Source organism: Ctenopharyngodon idella, chromosome 10 (assembly GCF_019924925.1).
Source record: "Ctenopharyngodon idella isolate HZGC_01 chromosome 10, HZGC01, whole genome shotgun sequence".
NCBI classification, from domain to species: domain Eukaryota; kingdom Metazoa; phylum Chordata; class Actinopteri; order Cypriniformes; family Xenocyprididae; genus Ctenopharyngodon; species Ctenopharyngodon idella.
In genome coordinates, this window is record NC_067229.1 from 4,062,005 (window position 1) to 4,077,834 (window position 15,830).

Consider the following 15,830-nt stretch of genomic DNA (forward strand, 5'->3'; position numbering starts at 1 on the left):
ACAGGCAACACTACTGCTGCAGTGAAAGCTTCAGAGAACTGCTGGAAGAAAATAACAAAATGTGTCATTACCAAAGTGAATTAATATTGACCCATAACAAGGGTAAACAAGAACAAATTTGATTATACCTTGATTATATCATTATATCCTGAGTGTTGTTTGATTTTGGTAGTCTTGCTATTGGAGATAATTTGTAAATTTGTTATGCCTGTATTTTCTAATATATTATGACATGAACGGTGACGGTGACGGGACATAAAAAAACAGCCACGGTGCAGCTGTGTCTTTCCTTTGGCGGAGTTCGCTCTGCCGTCTCAGCCGGTGCAACTGTACTTTTGGTATACTAAACTGGTATACTTAAAGGTGGGGTAAGCCATATTTCAAAAACGCTGTTGGACTCAAACAAACCCACCCTTCTCTTCATTGCTCCGCCTCCAAAACTCACCCTCCAATCCTAACCACGATGCCACTGTATAGCTAATAACTTTTGGTTCACAACATGGTTTCATAATTTTTCAGTATATGTGATTGTCAGGAGTATCACATGGTCAGTAGCACAATATTCAAATGAATTTATAACAAACCAGACTTCTGATCAGTGAATCAGTCCACTTCACGATGACATTAATTAACAGCCAACATCATGTGATGTTATTCTGTCATGACTTCTTCTAAGTAAACTTGTTTTCTGAACACACTAACAAAGCAGGCAGAAAAATAAATAAAACAAGAGTCAAGAGCCCAACTTCAGGAAACACTGATCACCACAATGGTGACTTCAAATCTCTGTTCCTCTTTCCTTCAGCGTGTCTTCACTAATGTTCAATCGTCACTTAATTATCTAATAAACTTCAGCACTGCTTATTTTAACTCTGTAGTGTGACACACATGAACACTGAGTGCTGTGAAACATGGGATTTTGCTGTGTATCATCCAACCTAAAGCCATTTTTAAGCCAAAAAGTTACTGATCCTTAATATTTAAAGGGCATGTTGTTTTAAGTATGTTTTTTGCCAACATTATGAAAACATTTTTTTTTTTTTTTAAATATACAAACAATGTATAAATAATGTGTTTGTGCTAAACTTTTGAGAACATTATTAAAGACCAGATAACATTAAATAATGTTCCTTTAACGGTTAATGAGAATTATGAGAATGTTCCCTGTTAACTTGGAAAGTGGTAGTTTTGTGGACTATCAATGGAGAGACAGAAATCTCTCTGATTCATCCGTGTTTTAAACATGAACAAAAGTTGTACGGGTTTGGAACAGCATGAGGGTGAGTAAATGATGACAGAATTTTCATTTTTGGTTTAACTATCCCTAGAACATAACTTTCTCTGGAGCAGGTTATGTTTAGAGAGTAAATTGCTAAGTTTTCCCACATACTCTGAGTAAAAATACCCATGTTGCATAACATGTTTTCTGGGCATGTTATCTGGGTATACGTCAGCGAAACAAGCAGGTACAGACACAACTAGTCATAAACCGCTTTCAGTTTCAGAAGAACACAATTTTACTTGTGCATTTACATGGACAAAAGCTTTTATTTCCACAGATTCAGTGTTCTGTGACTATTGTAAAATGATGGCCTTTATTTTGCTCTTAGTGTGTGTGTTAGTGGCTGGTAAGTGCATTTATTTGTTACAGTGTCTTTTCTGAATGATAATGAAACCAAAAGTGTAGTCTGAACATGGCACAGTTTGAATTTATTTAGTTTGATTCATTTTTAGCTATTGCTTTTTTAAATAACTAAAAGTTTAGGATAAATTTGTTACTTTATGAGGTTGCTGTAACAAATTATAGCATGTAAAATTGTGTCCTGGTCATTTATTCTGAATCGCTATTAATATTTAAGAGGAACAGTCAAAATACTTTGTATTGCTCTTTTAAATCAGTCTAAAACTTTCAAGTGCTAGTAAATTGGATTCTGTAAATGCATGCAAAATAAAAAAAAAAGAATTGATACTGTACAATTAAAAATAAATGAATAAAAAACATGAATTAATATGGTGTAAAATAACAATAAACTAATTTTAACTGTGGTCCAGGGGTTGATAAAACAAACAATTAACTCGACTGTGTGGGATGGGGATTTGAATGAGGTGTTTGTGTAAGATCATAAATGTGTAAATAAATGATGTTCTTCTGCTGTTTGATTTCATGCATTACATTACGTATTGTATTTATCTCATTTCCTGAAGGCAATTTGGTTGCAGCATATAGACATATAAACAATACATAAAAAGCACAACAATGCATAAACCCTTAAGAACCTTTTCTACTTAAAAGTTAGAAACATTTGGGATATTTTAAGTACTCAAGTGAACAAAACATATAACACTGTGGTTTTTGGATATTTTACTGCAAAATTATTACATATTGCACCTTTAAGTCAGTTGTAGTTGTGTTTCATTTTCTGAGAGTGTAAGCATGATGTTGAACCAACATCACATTGTAACTGATTCAATGCCATTGCCACTGATTTTTGTTGAAATTTCAAAATTTTTTCAACATTAATTGCGGCTGCAAAAGTGATATAGATTCAATGAAGTTAACGTTGACACATTAACATTGATTTAACATTATTTTGATCATTGCTTGCTATTTGGGTTTTCTCTTATATGATTGTGTTCGGCTTATAATTAACTTCATGTCTTATTTAGGTGTTTCTGGTGTTAGTATACATGAAGTGATTCTGGGAGAGGGAGATTCACTCACTCTACACACTGGTGTTACAACAGACCAACAAGAAGAGATTATATGGTTTTTTGAAGACACTCTCATCGCTGAAATCACTGGAGATCAGAGTAAGATCTTTACAGATGTTCAGTGTAAAGAGAGATTCAGAGACAGACTGAAGCTGGATCATCAGACTGGATCTCTGACCATCACAAACATCAGAAACACAGACTCGGGAGATTATCAAATACAGTTTAACAGCAGAGGTGACATTGAAAAGATCTTCAAAGTTATTGTCTTGGGTGAGTTGAGTGAAAAGCAGGTTATCTATGTTTAAATCACATTATTTTTATTATAATAGTAATGTAGTACATTTACAGTTTATATCATTTTGTGATCACAAAAAGCTATTTTATATTATTTAAAAAGTAATATTTTAATATGGTCATTTATATTCTCATTTTAGTAATGCATTAAATTGTATGTTATACACGTGTGTAAAATGTGTAACGTGGAATAATGGCTCCTTCCAGCATCTGTTGGTTTGTGTTTCAGGTGTTTCTGCTGTACAACAAATTAAGATAATAGAGGGAGGATCTGTCACTTTAGATGCTGGAATAATGACACAAAATGAAATAGTAACTTGGTATTTTAATGACACTATCATCGCTCTAGTCACTGGAGATCTCAGTTTGATCTGTACAGATGTTCAGTGTAAAGATAGTAATGAGAGATTTAGAGACAGACTGAAGCTGAATTATTGGTTTACAAGGTCTCTGACCATCACAAACATCAGAAACACAGACTCTGGACTCTATAAACTAAAGATCATCAAGAGCAGTTTGACCATCATGAGGAGCGTCACTGTTACTGTCACTGGTGAGTGTCATTTAATCATTCAGGGCACTTCCCTCTTGAGCAGTTTTAGAAAACAGTTGTTAAATTGATCAAATAAATGTTTTTATATTATTTGTAAAACTATTTGTGATGATGTGAATATCATACCACTTTCTCATGTCACATATTTTCACATTGTATGTCACTCTCACAATCACATTATGTTTACCAATGTTATTAAATCAAGTCAGTCAAGTCACCTTTTTTTTATATAGCGCTTTTTACAATGCAGATTGTGTCAAAGCAGCTTTACAGTGATAACTGGCATATAATTTTGGCTGCACAGCAGCTCTTAAAGAAAATGGTGTCAGTATCCATCTTAAGTAAATTCAGTTCAGTTCACATACAATGGTGTTAATGCAGGCAGATCAAAACACTGTTGAATATCAAATGTCAAGTGTCCCCAACTAAGCATGAAGCCAAAGGCGATAGTTATATTATATATTATATTAATTATATTAAAGGGATAGTTCACACAAAAATGAAAATTATCCCATGATTTTTTCTTTGCGTGTTTGCTTTTGGTTAATGTTATCTGGCCTTTAATAATTTTCTCAAAAGGTTAGCACAAAAACGCTATTTATACATTGTTAGAATGTTGGCAGAAAACATTCTTTAAACAACATTCTTCGAATGTCCTTTAAACATTAAGGATTACTAACTTTTTGGCTTAAAAATGGCTTAGGGTTGGATGATACACAGCAAAATCCCCTGTGTTTCATGAACAGCACTCAGTGTTCATGTGTGTCACAGTACAGAGTTAAAATAACACTTAAGCAGTGCTGGAGTTTATTAGATAATTAAGTGACGATTGAACATTAGTGAAGACACACTGAAGGAAAGAGGAACAGAGATTTGAAGTTGTTATCAGTGTTCCCTGAAATTGTGGTCTTGACTCTTGATTGTTTTGTTTTTTCTGGCTGCTTTATTAGTGTGTTCAGAAAACATGTTTACTGTGTCAGAAGAAGTCATGACAGAATAACATCAGATGATGTTGGCTATTAATTAGATCTCATTGTGAAGTGGTCTGATTCACTGATCAGAAGTCCGTTTTGTTAATAATTTATATGAATATTGTGCAACCGACCATGTGACACTCCTGATAATTATATATACTGAAAAATTATGAAACCTTATTGTGGGCATTAAGTTATTAACTATAGAGTCCATCTAGACACTCACAGGCATCGACAATCAGCTTATGAAACTCAACAATGGTGACATGCTTCATGCCAGAATACAAAACTCATTCATGGCTTCCCAGCATGCATTGCGGCGATTTGTTTACTATTTATATTTGAATAATTTTTGATTGTCACCATTGTTGATGTTTGTATGATGAGTGTTGATGTGTCTCAATTTTAGGCAAGAAGTAATGATTTAAGAAAATCTCACAATAACCTTGTCGTCTAGGAATGTCATACTAATCTTTAAATGATGTTCTATTAACATTAAGAAACTGGACATTTTTATGTTCTTGGAATGTTACAAATCAACATTCTTATAATGTTGAATTTTAAATAAAATTTAAGTTGAAATAATGTTTCAGGAACATCATAATAATAATAAAAAAAAGAAAAAAGTTTCACTAACACCAAGAAAACTGGACATCTTAATGTTCCCATAACCAAAACTGAACATTTGGAAAACGTTCTTTGAACAAAAAATTGTTAGCTGGGTTAAACTTAGAAGAGCCAGGATATTTTTTAATATAACTCAGACTGTAGGATGGCTACTAGGATGGCTTAAGGGTAAAGAAATCATAGGATAATTTTTATTTTTGGGTGAACTATCCCAGATAGTGCCATCAAAGAGTCTCTTTCAACTGATGACCAAAGTCAAAAGTATCAAAGGTATCAGTAAAATCAGTTGCTCTCCAGTAATAATGACTGTCTGTCTTTAAAAATTCCAGCTCCAAGTCTGATACCTGCTGCTTTTGTTACTGCTGTTCTGGTGGTGGCTGTTTGTTCCTGTTGCATGGAAATAGCATGTCAGAATGGTAAATATTATAAAGAGGAGATTTAATAAGATGTAAAGATTTACTGTGGAAAAAATATGTTTAATAGAAAACAAAAATACGTATTCACCAAAAGATATCATGTGTTTAATTGAGTATGTTGTTTTTGTTCAAACAGATGTCAGGACGCAGCACAATAATTGGGTGAGATGAATCTGTTTCAGATCTCTGACATCTGTAAGTGGCATTTGAGTTTCCTGTGTGTGTGTGTGTGTGTGGTTTCATTCAGATATCATTAGATTCAAGTTTAAAATGCATTGATACATTTATTATTATTATTATTATTATTATTATATAATTGTTTATCATTACATGGTATTATGATCCTGCTTTAAGGTCAGGTTGTAACAAATGTGAGAACAGTTTTCCTTTTTATTTTCCTTTACAATGATCAATGCAAATTAATTAACTCACAAATAAATGAACAATATAAGCAAAGCAATAACAGGGTTACAACAATGTTATATTGTTATAATGTTATAATCTTCTTTTCTTTCTATTTTTTGGATAATGTTACATTTATATTTTTGATGATTTGAAAAAAAAATATTCTGTATCATTTTTGTATATGTAATTGTATTTATGTATGTAGTCAGGTTTACTTACACTATATTGCCAAAAGTTTTGGGACGTCTGCTTTTACATGCACATGAACTTTAATGACATCCCATTCTTAATCCGTAGGGTTTAATATGGAGTTGGCACACCCTTTGCAGCTATTACAGCTTCGACTCTTCTGGGAAGGCTTTCCACAAGGTTTAGGAGTGTGTTTATGGGAATTTTTGACCATTCTTCTAGAATGAGGTCAGGCAGTGATGTTGGCAAGAAGGCCTGGCTCGCAGTCTCCGCTCTAATTCATCCCAAAGGTGCTCTATCGGGTTGTGGTGAACATGAAATAGTCCAAAATGTCTTGGTATGCTGAAGCATCAAGTGTTCCTTTCACTGGAACTAAGGGGTCAAGCCCAACCCCTGAAAAACAACCCCACACCATAATCCCCCCTCCACCAAACTTTACACTTGGCACAATGCAGTCAGGCAAGTACCGTTCTCCTGGCAACCACCAAACCCAGACCCGTCCATCGGATTGCCAGGCAGAGAAGCGTGATTGGTCACTCCAGAGAACACGTCTCCACTGCTCTAGAGTCCAGTGGCGGCGTGCTTTACACCACTGCATCCGACACTTTGCATTGCACTTGGTGATGTAAGGCTTGGATGCAGCTGCTTGGCCATGGAAACCCATTCCATGAAGCTCTCTACGCACTGTTCTGGAGCTAATCTGAAGGTCTGTAGCTATTGACTCTGCAGAAAGTTGCGACTTCTGCGCACTGTGCGCCTCAGCATGCGCTGACCCCGCTCTGTGATTTTACGTGGCCTACCACTTCGTGGCTGAGTTGCTGTTGTTCCCAATTGCTTCCACTTTGTTATGATACCACTAACAGTTGACCGTGGAATATTTAGTAGTGAGGAAATTTCATGAATGGACTTATTGCACAGGTGGCAACCTATCACGGTACTACGCTTGAATTTACTGAGCTCCTGAGAGCGACCCATTCTTTCACAAATGTTTGTAGAAGCAGTCTGCATGCCTAGGTGCTTGATTTTATACACCTGTGGCCATGGAAGTGATTGGAACACCTGAATTCAATGATTTGGAGGGGTGTCCCAATACTTTTGGCAATATAGTGTTTGTATGTAAGACCTTCGTTCATCTTCCGAACACAAATTAAGATATTATATTATTATGGGCGATTTCAAAACACTACTTCATGAAGCTTTGAAGCTTTACGAATCTTTTGTTTCGAATCAGTGGTTCGGAGTACGTATCAAACTGCCAAAGTCACACCCCCCATTATTTTTATTTTTATTTTTTTTGGTGTACAAAAAGTATTCTCGTCGCTTCATAACATTAAGGTTGAACCACTGTGGTCACATGGAACATGGAACTGTTTTAAATATGTCTTTAGTAGCTTTCTGGGCATTGAAAGTGTTGCTGGCGATGCAGGCCTCACTGAGCTATCAGATTTCATCAAAAATATCTTCATTTGTGTTCCGAAGATGAACGAAGGTCTGACGGGTGTTCAATGACATGAGGGTTAGTAATTAATGACATTATTTTCATTTTTGAGTGAACTAATGCTTTAAGATGATTTTGTCTTGAAAAGTTGCGTTGGGAATATGTTAATGCACTTCAGGATTGACTTTTGAGTTTTATGGTCTACCTGTTTTCATTCAGTTGGTTTTGGTTTGTATTCCTCTCAGGCTTAACCATGCAACTGTATGATTTATGCATGTACCTTAGTAAATGACTTTGCCTACTCCTTTATAATTAGTATATAATTAACTCTAACACTGCTTTGGTGTTACTTTAACACCCTGATGGTGGTTCCCATAACATCAGGGAATTTACTGTGTTTCTGTAATGCATAAACCTCCCTATTTCTATCCCTATCTGCCAGCATAGCAGATAACTTAGACTGTTCTTTATCACAGCATATTAAAAACAATCTACTAATCATTGCTCTCCTACATGTGCTTCAACCCAAAGAAAGCAGCTGTAAACACTCTCAAAAATGAAATCATAACAGCATTTACTATAAGGATGAGTGATTTTCCCACAGAATAAAGCATGACTGTACTATAATCACGTTTTAAAGAAAAAAGCAGTGATAAATCATGTCATATATTTTATATGCTATAAAATCAGAAATCAATATACTATCTTTTTTGTGCATCCCCTATATTATTTCCAAAAAAAGAATGACATATGCAATTTAAATAAAACTGCTATCTTTTCTTCAAAGAGTGTAAGAGTTTTTCTGAAGATATTTCTTTTTTGTTATACCTCAGAAATGAAATATGCCTATGAGCGTGTATACTATATTACTAGAGCGTCATCTAGTGTTCTAACCTGGAATTCACTTTCACATTCACAATTCAAGCTTTCTTAGCTTCAACAAAATAATTGCATTAAATAAATACATGAAATAAAAAAGCTTTTAAAATTACAATTGACAAACATACTCCCAGACTCCAGCTGTCATCAGCGAACAGAACAGTTTTTAATATCATATGAACATACAAAGATCTGCGGTACAGTTTGGCCTATGACAATATTTGACCTCTAACAAAGAAATTACTTTCATGAAAATATTCACAAAAATGGGCAGAGTGGCTTTTTCCACGTTTTTAATATGTATATATATACAAAAGGCCTTCACTTTTTGTGCTTCAAAATCTCAAGCCTCATTCACTACCATTATAAAGCTTGGAAGAGCCAGGATATTAAAGCAGAAAGAAAGGGAGGATTGTTAGTTAGTTCAGTGCACGTGCACTGATAAAGAGTCAAGAGTCCAACTAAAGGAAATGCTTTTCACCATCATGGTGACTTCAAACTAAACTTTCATTAAAACATTAACATCTAAACATCTGTTAATTCTCAGTAAGAACTTTTGTTGATGTATTACAGAAATAAAATCAAACTGGTTAATAATAAGTGTAATAATGTTTAATGGCTGGAAGTCAGTTGTAGTTGTCGTGTCTCTCTCTTTTTCTCTTGTTGTTTCTTCAGTGATTCTGCTTATTAACATCAGATGTCACCACTAATTGTCAATCATCACTCAATCATCAATCAATTATCTCATTAACTTTAACACTGCTTCAGTGTTACTTTTTAACACCCGGCAAGATGAACACATTTGAAGATGATGATGAAGAGCATTGTGAAGAGTTACTGCTGATGACAGGAACAGGCAGAAATAGATCAACAGACATTGTAAGATTATATGTGGGCCAGTAATTCAATTTTTGGATGTCTGCCTGTTCCTGTCATCAGCAGTAACTCTTCACAATGCTCTTCATCATCATCTTCAAATGTGTTCATTAACAATACAATAGTTAACGACAGTTACAAACAGCTTATACTGAAAATGAGGAAGCAAAAAGAAGTAGTCTTAAAAATGCTGAAGAAATCACAGTTACAAATCATGCAACAGAAATCTTACATCATTTCTCTTTGAAAAACTCAGTTTGGAAAATTTCAGTTTAGTCTTATATGGGCTAATATGGGCAACTTATTCTAGTGCAAACAAGAGTGTGAGAGGCCAAAAATCAATGCAGTATCATTAATGTGATGACATGCTGAAGTGCATGAGGCAAGAAAAAAAAGGATATAACTGAAGTACAACCCCCAACTGAACCATACTGACACAGACTGAAGCAGTTTTCACCTCAGTACTCTCTACAGGACTTTTAAACAATTCTCCTTTTCTGAACTGCTGAAGAAAATGTTTTGCTCACTTGTTTTTTGCTCTTTGTGCTTTTGGCATGTGGTTGGTAAGTTCTAAGCATTTCTATAGTTTCAATTACCAGAATTATACATTTGTATAGTTTGTGTTTGATCCCACATTCAGTGCAATATGTTAACATAACAGTTTTTAGTTGTTATGGCCAGAGAAAATATGATCTGTTCACAAAATGTTTTGATGATATTATCATCGTGCAATGGCCTGATATCATTTAGAGCCTGAATCTCTGACTGTATGCTTGATGTTTAGCTTTAGTATTAATGATTGTAGTCCTGTGATTTTACAGCTTGAGATCCAACATTATATTGTTCATACTGCTGTCCCGGCAAGATGGACTCATATGTACACTTTGAGTGTTAACATTCAAAGTGTACATATGAGTCCATCTGGCCAGGTGTTAAAAAGTAATATTGAAGCAGTGTTAAAGTTAATGAAATAATTGATTGATGATTGAGTGATGATTGACAATTAGTGGTGACACCTGATGTTAATAAGCAGAATCATTGAAGAAACAACAAGAGAAAAAGAGAGAGACACGTCAACTACAACTGACTTCCAGCCATTAAACATTATTACACTTATTATTAACCAGTTTGATTTTATTTCTGTAATACATCAACAAAAGTTCTTACTGAGAATTAACAGATGTTTAGATGTTAATGTTTTAATGAAAGTTTAGTTTGAAGTCACCATGATGGTGAAAAGCATTTCCTTTAGTTGGGCTCTTGACTCTTTATCTGTTAATTTTTCTCTGGCTTTTCCAACTTTGTGTTTGTAGAGCACATTTGTTATGGTCAGAGAAACTGTGATCTGGGCTGCATTTCCCACAAGTGTTATAAGCCAAAGTTGATCAGTTTAGGTTTACGACGCTTCGGGAAGCACAGCCATAATGGTTGTGTTTTGATGATGACATTCTCATTGTGAAATAGGCCTGATTCGTTGGTGACTTTCAGTACTGTTAACCGGTCATATAGATGTTCTATTATTTCTTTATACTAAATCTGCTACCGCTTGAGATCCAGCAGAGCTTTTATAATCTGAAGTTTTTTTGAAACACACACAGACATCAAGAATCAGCATATGACCCTCAACAATGGTGACAATCAAACAAAGTGCTTCATGTTGCAGTGCATGATGGGAGCCACCAATCAAAACTCATCCATGGCTCCCATCATGCATTGCTGCATGAATAAATTATGCAGCTGAATTGTCCTGTAATTTTCGTAGATTGTTCATGTTTGCTTTTATTTTGCCTGTTGTTTTGTTGTGACAGTAGCTTGTTTTGTGATGTTCAGAGTTGATCTGTTTGTCAGTATTTTGTATTTATTTATTGTCACCGTTCTTGAGAATCATATGCTGATTCTTGATGTCTGTGTGTGTCTAAACGAAGAAGCTTCTGTTCTGTATTTTTCTTAAAAAAAAAAAAAAAGTTCATACTGCTGTTGGATCTCAAGCTGTAAAATCATAGGACTACAGTCATTAATACTAAAGCTACACATCAAGCATACAGTCAGAGATTACGGCTCTAAATGACATCAGGCCATTGCACGTTGATAATATCATCAAAACATATTGCGACCAGATCATATTTTCTCTGGCCATAAAAACTAAAAATAAAAGGTAAAGAGTCAAGAGCCCAACTAAAGCAAACGCTGACCTCTTTCATGGTGATTTGAAATGAAACATTCCATAAAACATTAATTAACACCTTTTTTCTCTCTTTCCTTCAGTGATTCTGCTTATTAATATCAGGTGTCACCACTAATTGTCAATCATCACTCAATCATCAATCAATTATCTCATTAACTTTAACACTGCTTCAGTGTTACTTTTTAACACCCGGCAAGATGGACTCATATGTACGCTTTGGGTGTTAATTTAACACTGGGGATTTTGCTGTGCAGAACCAAAGACTCTGGACTCTATGAAATGACCATCAAGGGCAAGAAAGACAAATATACATTCACTGTTATTGTCTATGGTGAGTCACTAATTACAGGTTTGCTTGTTCTGTCTACTATTTATTACTAAATCAGCTTCTTAGCAGTGGCATAACTATAATACTTTGGCCTTCAGTTCAAAAGCACTAGATGGGCCTCTGTCACTCTTACAATTACTTGCTTAACTGGCACAGTGACGTCAGGAAGGTGTTGGACTCCAACTAATCCAGACGCCAGATCTTAAATTTTGGTTGAAAATGATAATCGGGTTGACGTCTAAACCCAAAGTTTGTTTGACATCAAGCTCCAATGTTTGACAGACATTGAATTTTGATTGGAATAAACAGTGTAAAGAAAAAAAAAATCCTTATTTTTAGTGGTCTAATTCACTGGATGTCATCCAGAGTCTATTCTTTTCATGTGTTATCATTTTGTATGATTATGCCTCTATTATCATCAAGCAGACATCATCTGAACACAATTTCTCTTGCTGTTCTTACTATAAGTGCATTTACAGCAGCCAGAGAAAAAATAATGTTAAAATGTAAACGAAACATTTTCAACCAAACATTAACATCAAAACCTCTGTTAATTTTAAATAAGAACTTCTATAGATGTGACAGAAATAAGTGAAGCTGGTAATGTTGTTTGTGGAGTTGTTTAATGAGATCGAGAGAGATTTAATGTCTTTTTTTATCTTCAATTGATATCATGTAAGGCTGAAGAAAGTTGTAACGGTCTTCAACCGCTATTTCCATTAATGGTAATGTTTGGCACCCTGTATGTTTTTGGTGTTTATTCCAACCAAAATTCGACGTCCGCCCAACGTTGGAGCATGATGTCATTTTGAAATTTTCATTTTCAACCAAAGTCCAATGTCTGACTGACGATGGAGTCTCCATCCTGTGCCTGCTGGGTGGAAACTACCCCTTAGTAGAAAGCGCGGGCTTACTTCAACATGGAAGGAAAAAGACATACAGCTATGCTATCTTTTCAAGCACAGACTATTTAATTTAATCAGCCATTCTTTTCATTAAAAAATTAGCTTAAAAACAATATAGAGTAGTTCTTATTCAGTGATTTACACTCTAAAAATGTTGGATTGTTTCAACCCAAACTTTGGTGAAATATGGGCAAACCCAAGCAATAGGTTAAATTTTTCATTAAAACATTTAACCCAAATGATGGGTTTGTCCATATTTTACCAGAATGCCTTTAATTACTGCCAAAGTAATGCGATTTCAGTAAATATGGCTTTGTTACATCATAACGGTTTCGAAACGTTTCGAAATCCCAACGGTTCACCGATGGACAACTGAGATCGCCCCCAGTGGCCAACCATTGAACAATTGTATAGTTTTTTTCTGACATCTGATCAGTTTTAAAAAAAAAATACAGATGTTTTAATGAGGACTTTGTATAATTAAAAGGAATGATAGTAGATGATAATCTGTTGGCCTTTTTAGCTCAGCCATCCATAAAACAAACCAAACAAGCCCTGAAAAATAATAAAAAAACACATTATACAGACACTTAATATTAGATGTTAATTGCATTTGATAGAACATTTGCAATGGGTTTGTAAAATGTTTTTTATGCTGAACAGTAGGGGTCAGGTGTTTCGAGTGCTTCAAAAATTTGAAACAAATCATTTTGTGAAGCAATTCGAAGCTTTGAAAATCTGAAAAGATTTTAATTCATTTTAATATTATGTTGGAAACACTTGTAAAGCCAATTTGATTATATTTAAAGTTTTAAGGCAGCAACTGAACTTAAGTTTTTAAGCTGAAATATGTGTAATTTAAGTGTACATATGCTCACATCTACTTTAGGAGATGTAAAAATCCAGTTTTAGTCATTTTAGCATTTTTGTAAATTTTAGACAAATTCAGGAGTTTTTAGGATTTAAAGAAGTGTCACAATTATTGAGATACACTATAATAAATACAAAGCAGCCGATGAAATACATGTTTTTAATTCTCTTTATTTCAGCTCGTCTGCCTGTTCCTGTCATCAGCAGTAACTCTTCACAATGTTTTTCATCATCATCACCATGTTCATTGTTGTGTTCATCTGTGAATGGGCGTCATGTGACTCTCGCCTGGTACAAAAAAAACAGATTAATGTCCGGCATCAGTGTGTCTGATCCCAGCATCAGTCTCTCTCTACCTCTGGAGCTGGAATATCAGAAGAGAAACACCTACAGCTGTGTGTCGAGCAATCCAATCAGCAAACAGACAAGACATTTCAACATCACTCAACTCTGTCACACGTCCAGGTACAGCAGTGCTGATATTAGTTGCATTTATTCACTGAATTAATCTGTTGATTGGTAACTTAAGATAAATGAGCTTCTGTCATCATTTACCCATGCCTTTCTAAGCAATTTTGACATTTTTTTTTTTTATTCTGTGGAGGAATGACATGACAGACTAAAGTCACCTTCTTGAAAATCTCAATTCTGTTTTATCATTGTTTAGTTGTTCCTTCAAAAGGCCACACCCATTGTTGTGATTCTGTTGAAGCTGTGCTCCGATTAGTCATCACTGCGCTGATGGGCGTGGCTGTTGTGACTTCTATGCTCTTCTGATTAATGACATCAACTCGACAAGAGGCTAAATGGAGAAAGAGATATCATAGAATTTAAAAGAGATATCATAGAATTTATCCAGTTACCCACATAGCAACATTGTGTCTGCCTAGATCCGGCCCGCATCTGGCACATGTGGCATGATGATCTGGCCCACATGCTGCAATGAATTACGGCCCTTGTGTGGGCCGCTTCTGTTTGCCAGATCCGAGCCACAAGCAGGCCACAGCAATGCCACATGTCAGCCAAGAGCAAAGAAATGAACCTAAACTAGACCTTATCTGAGCCACAAAATCTGTGTGTATTAAATACGGAGTCATCTGAGCCTTAATAAGCCTGTTAACAAGCCACTGTAGGAACTGAAGGAAAGAAGAGAACAGAAAAAGAGAAGAGCAGAAACATAAGAACTACAACTGACTTCAGCCACAGCCTTAGATGAAATCAACTGAAGATGAAAGACATTAAACCTCTCAAGATCTCAACAGAGGATGATTAAACAACTCCACAAACAGCATTACTAGCTTCACTTATTAGTAACCAGATTGACTTTATTTATGTTAGACATCTGCAAAAGTTGTTATTGAGAATTAACAGGGGTTTAACTCTGTTTCATTTGAAGTCACCATAGCAGTGATTAGTGTTTCCATTAGTTGGGCTCTTAACTCTTATTAGACAATTGTTTTTTCTGGCTGTTATGACCGTGTGTTTGTTAAACACATTTGCAGTAGCAAAGGCAAAGGAAGCAAAAGCAAAATGACGGTGGTTGAATTTAACAATTGTGTTATGCTATTAATGCATTTGTTATAAACCCTGTGTTACTTCAGCATGAGTTTCTGCAGCAATCAGTTAGAAGATTTTAACAGGCATGAGCACTAAAAATTAATCTATAATGACACACACAGACATCAAGAATCGGCATATGAATCTCAACAATGGTGACGATCAAAAGTGGGATGCATGCTGGGTACCAGCATAGTACAAAACACCCAGCATGCATTGCACCATGGCACTTTTGATTGTCACCATTGTTGAGATTCATTCGGTGACTGTTGATGTCTGTGTGTGTCATCATAGATTAACTTTTTGTTCTCATGACTGTTAAAATCTTCTAACTGATTGCTGCAGAAACTCATGCTGAAGTAACATAGGGTTTATAACATGATTATGTTGATTATGGCTGATTAAGGCTGTGGCTGAAGTCATTTGTAGTTATTGTGTTTCTGCTCGTCTCTTTTTCTGTTCTCTTCTTTCCTTCAGTGATTCTGCTTGTTAACAGCTTATTAAGGCTGAGGTGACTCTATACGTAATATACACAGATTTTGTGGCTCAGATAAGGTCCAGTTTAGATTTATTTCTTTACTCTTGGCTGACATGTGGCATTGCTGTGGCCTGCTTGTGG

At 35.2% G+C, this 15,830-nt stretch overlaps 4 protein-coding genes across 8 annotated transcripts in view; 3 read left to right on the forward strand and 1 right to left on the reverse strand.

Annotated features, from left to right (window-relative positions):
* The window catches only part of LOC127519819 (natural killer cell receptor 2B4-like), a 176,199-nt gene that overhangs the window by 98,527 nt on the left and 61,842 nt on the right, over positions 1–15,830 (reverse strand). The window lies entirely within an intron of this gene.
* Positions 1–15,830, forward strand: part of LOC127519834 (SLAM family member 5-like) — a 193,454-nt gene that overhangs the window by 54,461 nt on the left and 123,163 nt on the right. The window lies entirely within an intron of this gene.
* On the forward strand, positions 698–8,373 carry LOC127519812 (uncharacterized). Of its 2 annotated transcripts, XM_051907421.1 has the most exons (6): positions 699–1,628; positions 2,668–2,985; positions 3,239–3,562; positions 5,493–5,579; positions 5,716–5,774; positions 6,282–8,373. In XM_051907421.1, exons 1-5 carry the CDS (start codon positions 1,433–1,435, stop codon positions 5,748–5,750), a joined length of 960 nt encoding a protein of 319 aa, XP_051763381.1. In that variant the 5' UTR covers positions 699–1,432; the 3' UTR covers positions 5,751–5,774; positions 6,282–8,373. The 2 variants fall into 2 exon arrangements, with proteins under 2 accessions (XP_051763382.1, XP_051763381.1); XM_051907422.1 differs by lacking the exons at positions 5,493–5,579; positions 5,716–5,774 and having other exon boundaries at positions 698–1,628.
* LOC127519862 (SLAM family member 5-like) overlaps positions 9,579–15,830 on the forward strand; it is a 97,840-nt gene continuing 91,588 nt past the window's right edge. The window contains exons 1-3 of one of the 4 annotated variants that reach the window (XR_007931903.1): positions 9,618–9,929; positions 11,654–11,882; positions 13,834–14,119. Coding sequence is in view for 1 of the 4 variants with exons in the window: in XM_051907527.1 (XP_051763487.1) it covers positions 11,831–11,882 (52 nt within the window). In the remaining 3 variants the exon portion in view is untranslated. Of the gene's footprint in view, positions 9,930–11,653; positions 11,883–13,833; positions 14,120–15,830 lie in introns of all 4 variants that reach the window. The other 3 variants (XR_007931902.1, XM_051907527.1, XR_007931901.1) reach the window with 3 other exon arrangements.

Coding starts and splice junctions, on each gene's coding strand:
- LOC127519812 (XM_051907421.1), top strand. CDS start 1,433: ATGTTATCTGGGTATACGTCAGCGAAACAAGCAGGTACAGACACAACT. Junction 1,629..2,667: donor AGTGTGTGTGTTAGTGGCTG/GTAAGTGCATTT, acceptor TGTCTTATTTAG/GTGTTTCTGGTGTTAGTATA. Junction 5,580..5,715: donor GGAAATAGCATGTCAGAATG/GTAAATATTATA, acceptor TTGTTCAAACAG/ATGTCAGGACGCAGCACAAT.